At 42.1% G+C, this 11,091-nt stretch overlaps 1 protein-coding gene across 7 annotated transcripts in view; it reads right to left on the minus strand.

The window, feature by feature from the left end:
* The window catches only part of PAM (peptidylglycine alpha-amidating monooxygenase), a gene marked incomplete at its 5' end in the record, with an annotated part of 212,106 nt that overhangs the window by 89,618 nt on the left and 111,397 nt on the right, over positions 1-11,091 (minus strand). For all 7 annotated transcript variants that reach the window (XM_014589171.1, XM_027772271.1, XM_027772253.1 and 4 more), the window contains 4 exon segments: positions 48-124; positions 419-499; positions 1,584-1,651; positions 3,494-3,542. In XM_014589171.1, coding sequence (XP_014444657.1) covers positions 48-124; positions 419-499; positions 1,584-1,651; positions 3,494-3,542 — 275 coding nt within the window.

The following is an 11,091-nucleotide window of genomic DNA, read 5'->3' on the forward strand; positions in this document are numbered from 1 at the left end:
CCTGCTGATTGGTATTTTTTCTCTCATATTAGACTCTACACACATACCTGTGGCAGCTGGGGGCTCTGGCGTCCAATCAGTGTCCACTGCCCATCTCTTACCCTGTATCCACTCACCACCTTGCCTGTAATCACACAGATAATAATCATATGACAGGGTACGGTAGGGTGCCTATTTGCTTCCCTAATTTAAAATAAAATCTGAACGTTTTCAGAATCCAAAGTTCTAAGTATATTAATGAAAAGAATACAATGAAACAGTATTAAGAAATCACAAAGTATTGTGTAAAATGATTTTTTTAAATACAGACTTAATGATTTTATTTTAACCGTCAAATACGATTTACATTTTACATTTACAGAACTGGCAAGCACAAAGGTACATATGTATAATATAACACGTAGTTTAAAGTTCTTACCTAAGTGATGAGTGTGAACTCTATAGGCAAAGACATGCATTGGGTAATTTTTATAATGGCATGAAATGTCAGAATTCACCACTGTGAGAAATGAAAACACAGAAAAAAAGTCACTATTCAACAGAAAAGGACATTACTCTCGTCTAAAAGTATGTAGAGGGTGTTACGAGAGGCCGGGATGGGGTTTTACGTAGAACACACACACTCTCACGTGCTCCGCAGACAGCAGCACGGACTCAGTGCCGGTCACTTCACTATGATGAGTTAAGATCCCCCTCACCTCACATTTTTATTTTATGCATAAACAAAATGACTAGGGCCAAATCAAAATCTCCTGTCAGTGAAAACATGGGCCTGACCTGTTACCTTTATTTTGAAATGTATCCAGCTAAAATGCTTAAAAATTACTTTCTATTTTGGGAACAAAAGGGTTTTATGAACAATTAAAGACACCCAAGATCACTAGGTTGACAGTTTCCGTTGAGACGACCATAGTTTCTTCCTTGAAGTCTAACACATGATAGCTCTTCAATAAATAGTTCTTTTGTAATAGATGAGCAATAACACCAAGACCACATGGGTCATTGACTTTTAAATTCCCAGAAGGATCAAATGAATGGCATTTAATACAACACGTTCATGGGGGTGGGGTGGGGGGTGGGTCTTCAAGTATACTGCTCGACAATGTTACCTAATACAGCTCACAACTTCCTGCAGCCTAGAGTCAGGGGTCATCATTCCCATTCTGCAAGCAGGGACAGGCCAGGACGTCTAAGTCCAAAGACTAAGTCAGTGTTGGGTTTGCTAGCCTCTTGACTTCGAGCCTTTCTATGTACTACTTTCTGCTGTTCCTCTTTATATCATTTGTCTTTTGCATCCAAAAACTAGATCGATTTGTACCATATTCAAGACTTATTTTTTGAATATAACTCACTACCTACCCATGGGCATCAATTCTTAGCATCACGATCCATAAGCAATGGAGAAGTAATATATCATTAGCATGGAATAATACAAAAGTCTATATTATATCCAAGGGCAATAAGAAATTGTTCATTTTTCAGAGACACAAATACACTGGTCGTTTAAAAAGTTTATGGAAACATATTGCCAAGCCACCTGTCTGGGTAACGAGTCACAGTAGATACTAAGGAGGCCCGCTCACCTTTCTCTCCTGCGGGGATAACCGTGTCCACAGACATCATCAGGTACATGCCGGCAGTTAGAGGCTGTCTGCAGAAAGAAGACATTTCTCTCAATGACCTGGAAAAGTCAATACTATTGTCTTGGGAAAAGGGGGTGTACCTCAACCCATTGTTTCATAAAATGTGATTTTTGTGAAGACTGAAATGAAATGACAGGAAGAAAAGGTAGAATATATATTTTTTTTCCTTAAGAATTGTCTTCTTGTGAAGGCAAACTGTGCATGGTTCCTCTGATGGTAAATTTTTAAAAATTGTTGTTTCTTATTAGTATTAAATATTTTTATTCTGATCAGAGAGAGGCAGGGGCGGGGGTGAGTGAGAAAGCAAGCCACCAGGTCAGGGATATGAACCGTGACCAGTATGTGGGAGTCCAGCACCTTAACCACCATGTCACGTACTGGTCCCCTGATGGTAAATTTTAAGTGTCAACTTGGCTGGCCTGTGGTGCCTGGTTGTTGGTCAAACACCAATCTAAGTGTCGCTGGGAAAGTACTTTTTTTTTTTTTTTTTTGGAGAGGTTTTTTTGCTATAGGGGGTGTGCGCTCACCAGAAAGACAGAAAGCGAGAAATCAAAACCCCTCCCACAGGGGGATGGCCACGCCGCAATCCCTTCTCCTCCATTCTCCTCTTGGGATCTCGGGCACGCACGCACATGCGCCCAGCGTGAGTTTAAGCCACAGGGTCTGGGACTCAAACCATGGTTGACTACATGAGAGTCCAGCGACATAGCCATTACGCTAACTGCTGGTCCTGGGAAGGTACTTTATTTTTTAAAAAAGTTGTTATTAGTTGTTATTCACATTTAAATCATCCCAGGCACTTTCTTTTTTAAAAAGGTTGTTATTAGTTGTTATTCACATTTAAATCAGACTCTGAGTATAAAGCAGAGGATTCTCCAAAATGCTGGTGGGCCTTATCTGATCAGCTGAAAGCCTTAAGATAAAAGACCAAAGTCCCCTGAAATGGAGGGGACTCTGCCTACACACTGCCTTCGCACCCTAGAACACAGCATCCAGCCCCTGAATTTCCAGGTGGCCCATGGATTCTGGACTTGTCAGTCGCTGTGACAGTGTGGACTTTGTATTAAGTCTCTACCTAGCCTATCTAGGGTTCTCAAAAGTTTCATTGGAAATGCACATCATGAAAAAAAATATTCACAAGTAAAAAAAAATTGCATCAAAATAAACTCAAAATTTAATTCCTTTTCCCACAAACTATTTGAAGTCCCCTCATACACTTATTTGTATACCTTACTGCTTCAGGTTTGGTTGGAGAACATTGAGGAATCCAGTCCTCACGACTCCTAGCTTACCTGATCCCCGCCCCTCGAGTGTGGGCTCAGAAAAGTGCAGTAACTTATGTCTAACAAGTATGACACGGCAGCAGTGACGGTGCGTCATCCCACCATTCGGTCACGAGAAGCTTGCTCCCATCTTGCAGGCATGCCCTGCTTTGCTCTTTTGCTTCCTTTCTGTGAGGGAAGCCAGCTGCCGTGTTGTCGTGTTGTGTGTCAGCTGCCCCGTTTATAATCCACAAGGCAGGCAAATGAGGGCGACCAGTCAACAGCCCAGAAGATCTGAGTCCTGCCAACGATGACGCGAGTGATCTTGGAAGTGGCTCCTCCCCAGCTAAGCAGAGGCTTCGGTTGAGGTCTCTGTGAGAGACCACCAGCCAGAGGAGCCAGAACAGTGTGCTCTGAATCCTGTTCTACCAGTTCCCAGGAAACCAGACAATAACGATCCACTGCATCGGGCCAGTCCACTTCACTTGCTTTGTTAGCCACAAGAAAGAGCTAACACAATGATTTTCCAACCCTAAGTTACCAAAGATCTTCAAGTTGCGCTCATCTGAGAACACTGGGAGTACTTACGGCAGACGTGTGAGGTGTAAGGACACGCCCGAACAGTCCTTGTGGTTATCTGAAAACACACAAGTGGACACACATTTTTAAATGTGAACGTGTAAGGTGGATTTTTAACCAATAAACATTCAATTATTTTCAGTCAATAGTTTTTGAAAAATATGTTTCATTTGTATGGTGTTTATAGTTCAGTTTCCCTTACATTAATGAATCCTCTAATGACTACCATCAAACATCACTTCATACCGTCTGGGGTGTTTCTTGCCTCATCAAACTCACCAGTTCTGAGCTTTCTTGTGGACATGCCAGATGCCAGCTGTAAGCCCAGAAGAAAGCTCTTGCTACTTTCTACATTATCTTTACTGTTGAAGTGCCCAGAAAAGTTGGTCAGCTGAATGGCCCATTCCATAGGGTGGAACAGAAGCCTTCTTCATTTAACAAAACTGAAGTACCCATGATTTGGGTGTTGAAGTTATTATCATTTTTAGAATCTGTAATGTCTCAAATTTTTATTTATTTTTATTTTATTTTATAATTTCTTTTTTTTTTTTTGAGAGGTTTTTGCTATAGGACGCATGCGCTCACCAGACAGACAGACAGAGACAGAGAGACAGAAAGCAAGAAATCACCCCCCCAAGGGGGATGGCCACGCCGCAATCCCTTCTCCTCCATTCTCCTCTTGGGATCTTGGGCATGCACGCACACGCTCCCGGCGTGAGTTTTAAGCCACCGGGTCCGGGACGCGAACCGTGGTCAACCACATGGGAGTCCAGTGACATAGCCATTACGCTAACTGCTGGTCCCTATAATTTCTAATATTATATTGTGCATTTTGGTGGGGTACGATATCGATTTTCAAAGTACACATGCAGTGTAAGATAATCCAATGAAGGATATTACATACTCATTATCTTCACCAAAGAACATTAGATTATATTGTACATAATTTTTTAAAAACATTATTTTATTTTATTTATTATTATTATTTAATTTGACCAGAGAGAGAGAGAGGGTAAAGTGAGAAAGCAAGCCACCAACCACAGTTGGCCACGGGAGAGTCCAGCACCTTAACCACCATGCCACTTGCTGGCCCCATATTGTGCAACTTTGATTTCTCTTCTATTAATTTTTTTGTACTGCGTATGCATAAGCTAAGTGATGCCCTTAAACATGTTTTTCTCTGTTGTGTTAAACCGTTTGATAACCTATTGGTCATGTTTATAAGCATTCTTCTTCTTTCCTAAGGTTTTTGCCACAGGGTATGAGTGCTTACAGGAGAGGGACATAGAGGGAAAGTAAAAAATCACTCTCCGGGGGGAATGGCCACACTGTAATCCCTTCTCCTTCAGTCTTCTCTCAGGATATTGGGCAGGGAAGAATACGTTCCTGGCATGATTTTCAAACCACCAGGTCCAGGGCTCAAACCACAGTTCCCCACGTGGGAATCCAGTACCTTAACCACCACGCCACCTTCCGACCCCTACATGTATTCTTGTGTCAATCACTTCTACCTGAGCCTTCCCACCCAACCGAAAAGAGTCACCTTGTCTGGTTTCGACGCTATGTGCTTTTATTTTTTTATACCCTAAGTTCAGCTGAAGGCCTCTGACTGTATTTTTGCTATCCACACTTCAGAGACCTCTTACAAATCCTCTCCCCTTTGTTCTTCTGCTTTCTTGAGTGTGAATAAGGTATGGGGCTTCTCTACTGAACTTACTGGCCTCTCACCACAGAGGCCACGCGTAGTAACCCACAGTTACGCATTCCTTCTTCTTCTGTGTATGTAAATGTTTTCCCATTGCACACTGCATTCTAAGTAATTATAAAAATTTACATCTCCATCTTGAGCGTTGAATTACATGTAAATAATCACTGTGTGCATGCGTGTGTGCGAGGTATAGACTTACGCTAGAAACTAAGAAGTAAAGTGTGCTAACCAACAACACCGAGTGGAATGGGCTTTCTCAGGGACTTCTTTTTTCCTCTCAGCTGTAATTTTCACGAGAAACATGAAGGTAGCTTAATATAAAAAATATATAATAACAGGTAACTAATAAGATATGCATTTTGATTTCCCTGCGATAAAGCTTAGAGAGAAAGTAAATCCTATTATAATACTTTGGGATAAAATACAAAGGAAATTTTTCTGCAGCATGTTAAGCTTGATCGTAATAGTACAGAAATAAATTAAATGATAAACATTTTATGTTTAATCAGTTGTATTTTTATTTTTTTGTCTTTATCATTTTAACGAAGGGATCTCTATCCAATCTCTTAAATCCATTTCAGTGAGGCATTTTCATTATAATTTTAGAAAGTCTTTCTTTTATTAAAAAGTTTTTAATAATTTTACTGTAATTTCTAATTTATATATATTGACTGTACGACAGGGCATTTGATAATTTCAAGGGAGTTTTAAGGAGATGAGAAAGTAGTCATAAATAAAAATGCAGGGTTATCTCAATGCTTACCTGTTCTTTGAAATATAGAAAGAATAACTCAATCTGGTACATTAATTAATTTAAAAAAACACACTTTTTTAGAACAGGCTTTCTTTTTCTTTTGAATTCTGCACGTATGTCTGCTAAGGGCTAGGGGGTTGCTAAAACACCCCCCTACCGGAAATAGTCACATGGAATCCTTTCTCTTCCATTTCTCCCTCCTTTTGGGATCGAAGACGTTGCACACACATGTGCCTGGCATGGTTTTCAAGCCACCTGGTGGGTCTGGGATTCAAACTGCACAATCAGCCAAGTGGGATCTGGCTACCGGAATCACCATGGCACTGGCTGGCCTGATATCAAGCTTTCTCAGATCTACCACGTGCAGTTTATAAATGCCCCAAGTCTGTATATTCCTTTCAAAATGATGAGCTGATGATCCTAATCAGAATCATGTCAACATCTCCAGTGACTGAAAAAGAGTGGCTGAAAGTGGTATTCATTCATACCAGGGAAGTCCAAACCCCAGAGACTCCTCTGATTAGCTTAGTTGATTACAAGTCATGTTTATAATGTGTATAAAATACATCCTGCCTATCTTACAAGGTCATTTTGAGAAATGAGAGTCCTTCATTCAGTTAACGTTTACTGAGCAGCTACTATATCCTATATCCTGAGATACAGGGAAAAGCAAAATATTCAGGCTCCTTGCTCTCCCGGTGCTTCTGTTTTCTGATTGGAGTGGCAGGGCAGGAGGTGTAGAAACAAAGAAATCAGCTATATGAAATAGGAATCCAATCCAACAGACAGCAAGAACTGCTTTGCTGCTGTGGTCAGCGAAGGAGCACATTTGACCAGAGACCTGAATAAAAAGGAGGAAGCCACAGAAGATCCGGGGAAGAACATTCTAGGCAGAGGGAAGAGTAAAGGCCTCAAGGAGAGCAGGGCATGCTGGTCAGACAGGCAGGACAGTGGGGACGGGGCATCGTAAACACCGGGTGTGGTGGCTGTGAGGCTGACCCCAGAGTTCAGGCTACGCAGAGCGGGTTAGGAGTCTGGGTTTCATTCTTTGTGTGCCAGGAAGTCATGGAATGGAGGGGTAGGCTCACACGAGGTGCCCACCCAGCACAGTGCCCGGCACCTATGCCTTACAACCTAATGACTGAATGTCAGGTTCTGGAATTTTTTATCTTAGTAACATAACACCAGGGGAGTGAAAATGTACCCCCCAATGCAATGTACACCCAAGCAAAATGTTCAATATCCATTGAAAATTATCCCTTGGGGGACCAGCAGGTGGCGTAATGGTGACATTGTTGGACTCCCACATGGCCGACTGCAGCTTGAGTCCTGGATGCAGAGGCTTGAAACTCACGCTGGGGTGCGTGTGCACGCATGCCTAAAATCCTGACAGAATAGAGGAGAAGGATTTGCAGCGTGGCCATCCCCCCAGGGGGTGATTCTCACTTTCTGTCTCTCTCTGTCTCTCAGGCGAGCGCATGTACCTTATAGCAAAAATCTCTCTAGAAAGAAAATTATCTCTGGGATTTTCCTTACACCTTTGCACTGAAATAATCAGGTTATAGAATATGATAACGCAGTAAAGACAGTTGGTGACGATTCAGTACATATTTCAAAATAATTAGAGGAGCTGATTTTGAACACGTGTAACACAAAGTAAGAATAAATACTGGCGACGGTGGGTATGTTTACGGCCCTGCTTTGATCATCACACATTGAATATGCATGGAAAGCCAAACGAAGATGTCCAGCCATTCTACGTAAATTAGAAACGGCCACAGAAATAACTACGGAAGAAGAAAGTGAACGATATTTTGATCTATACACCTTGGCTGATCATTCTCTGCCATGACTTAAACAAAATAAAATGGAAGAAATTAATAAATAAACGAACACATTTGGGGAACTATGGAAGAAATTGAGCACTAAAGCTGAAAATCTGCCACTAAGTTAAGGGTGGCCGGAATGTTAGTGAGCTGGCCTACGCCTGGTGGGTAAGGCAGCTGGATTCCACATGCCCAGCTATATGAAATCGATCCCAGTCCCAGCAGCTTGGAAGACATGCCAGGGAAGTGTGAGTGCGTCTTAAATCCCCAAAGAAGGGAGAGATGGAGCAGAAAGGGTTGTGGCATGACCATTCCCCCTAGTAGGAGTTCCTTGCTTTCCGTCTGTCTCTGTTTCTCTCTGGTGAGCGCCTATGCCCTCTGGCAGGAAAGAAAAAGAACAGTGTCATGACAGGTAGCTGTTGGCAGGTGTAATGAAACACCTGTCAGCCAAGGCTCGTCAAGAGGAGGGTCTAAACTGTGTAGCTGTTCATTCAAAAGCACAAAAATTAGTCAGAAAGAAATTGTACTGTGAAGACATTTATAACACTCTTCTCAAAGTGTTCTCTAAGTTAAATAGCCGTTTCCGTATCGTTGTTGTCTATTTGCTTCCCTTCTTAGTGGTATTTTTTTTTTTTTTTTTTGGAGAGATTTTCACTATAGGGCGCATGTGCTTGCCAGACAGACAGAGAGAGACGGAGAGACAGAAAGCGAGAAATCGCCCCCCAGGGGGGATGGCCACGCCGCACCCCCTTCTCCTCCATTCTCCTCTCGGGATCTTGGGCATGCACGCACACGCGCCCGGCGGGAGTTCTAAGCCACCGGGTCCGGCACTCGAACCGCGGTCACCTATGTGGGAGTCCAGCAACATAGTCATTACGCTAACTGCTGGTCCCTAGAGTTTTTTTTTTTTTTGGAGAGATTTTCACTATAGGGCGCATGTGCTTGCCAGACAGACAGAGAGAGACGGAGAGACAGAAAGCGAGAAATCGCCCCCCAGGGGGGATGGCCACGCCGCACCCCCTTCTCCTCCATTCTCCTCTCGGGATCTTGGGCATGCACGCACACGCGCCCGGCGTGAGTTTTAAGCCACTGGGTCTGGGACGCGAACTGTGGTCGACTACGTGGGAGTCCAGCGACATAGCCATTAAGCCAACTGCTGGTTCTCCCCTTCTTAGAGTTTTTAAAATGAGTCAGGGCCTGCCATATTCATACTGCTGCCAATACCTAGTTCCAAGTTGTCTTTTAATTTTGTATGTTTATCAACTGTCAGAAAAAGTCAGACATAATACAATAATAATAAAACAGCTAAAAATTCAAGGAGTAACGTGAGATAACTAACACATGCTGGAGAAAAAAATACACCAAACTTCTGAATTATGTATTATAATGACGTGGAGAAAAACTGAATTTTAGAGACTCTAAGTTTTGTCTCATAGAATATATTAATAAATTTTATATGAAAGTGGGCCAGTAAATATGCATAGAGCCAAAGTAAAATCTTTGTCTGTTTTACAAAAGGCTCTGGAAATCAAAATACAAGCAAGGAAAATTCATAAAGAGATATGCTACAATACTTTCCTAGAGAGTTTCTGGATAGAGGCCACAGAAAGTTGTGAAGATCACACTTACCAGGTCACTCCACTGAGTCAAAGCATTTCTAAGTACAGCAGTGTGTGTGTGTGTGTGTGTGTGTGTGTGTGTGCACATGTGCATGCGTGGATAGATAATCCGCTTTAAATTATGGAGAGTAACTTAGGTTTTCTTCATTATTTTACCCTGAGGCGGTAGAATTCTAATTCTAATGGCGTGATTTTTAAAAATTCTGGGAGCTGCCCCACCCCCCCAAAAAAAAAAATTAGTGGTTAAGGAAATGCAATCCACCATGGCTGGCCGTGGTTCAAATGCTGGCTCCAGTGAGTTGACGTGTGTATTTCCATGGGGTGTATTTCCATGCCCCAAATCTTGATAGGATGGAGAAATGGAGGAGGAAGAATTGTAGGGCGCCACACCCACTGGGCATAATTCTCCACCTCCTTTCTCTGTTTTTAATTGTACATACCCTCTGGCAATTCTGGGGCCAGCTGGTGACATGGTGGCTAAGGCAGCTAGACCCAATATGGCTGATTGTGATGTGAGTCCTGGACTCAACATCTTGAAAACAGGCCTGGCACGTGAGTGTGCATGCCTAAATTCCTAAGAAGAGAACAGAGGAGAAAGGACTGTGACATGACCATCCCCCGGTGGGGGGTGTTTTCTCATTTTATCTCTTTCTCTCTTTTTCTGTTTCTCTCTGGTGAGCACATGCACCCAATAGGAAGATTTTTAAAAATATATTTTTAAAAAATCTGTCATTTAGAAATGGCTAAATCTATGCTTTAACAATGGTATTTCAGCTGAACAAAAGTTTACAGCTTATCTTGAAATAAATACATTAAAAGCATATTTATTGGATTCAGTGGATAAAAGTGACTTGATAAATGTGATCAAAACAAATTTCTGTGGCTATTATTCAGAAATAAATACTTAAAGCATATGTATTTTTTCTGTGCAAAAAATGCATAGAAAAATACTTTCCCAACATTTCAGTATATAAGTTTTAGGCATTACTGAAGTCTTGTTGCTATTCATATATTCATTACTTCATGTTTTATTATTCTAAGTGATTCTGAGTTCTCCTACTATGACTTCTGCAGTGTGACCTGAAGAGCCCCTGAGCGTGCACACACAGTGAGACGTCCCCACGGGAGCAACTCGCACTCACTCAAACAAAGAAGGTGGTCTGGGGCTCCCAGGGCGCCCAGATCCGCAGCTGCTCCTGCAGCAGCGGGCAGCTCCGGTAAGAAGCATATTTCAACCTCGTGCTGGGCGTGAAGATTACGACCTTCTAACTCCAACCTAGCCCTTGCCACAGTGATGCATTACTGTTTTCGTAACCTCTGTCCTGATCTTCCTTCTGGTGAACTCGGAAACTTCAGCTAGTTTTGCATATCTCGCTGATGATTTGCAGCATGTTCTGATGTTGCCTGCCCGTCTGCAGTGTTTGGGCCACAAGACATAAAACCTCCTGAGATGAATCATTTCCATGCACTAGGCTACATATGAAATCTGCCTCTAACGTGCATCGTGATAAAAATAGATGGCCCTTTAAAGGTGAACTACAACAAAGAAATATATTACTGTTTCGGCTAATATTTTACCACATATAATTCAAACAAAATCAGAACAGAAATGGACAAAGAAAGAACTCTGAATAGCAAAATCGTATACTGGTTGAACAAACTGATTGGAAAGCTTAGGTTGTTTAGATTGTAGTCACAGG

This window comes from Tupaia chinensis, unplaced genomic scaffold, assembly GCF_000334495.1.
Source record: "Tupaia chinensis unplaced genomic scaffold, TupChi_1.0 Scaffold000002_1, whole genome shotgun sequence".
Classification (NCBI taxonomy): Eukaryota; Metazoa; Chordata; class Mammalia; order Scandentia; family Tupaiidae; genus Tupaia; species Tupaia belangeri.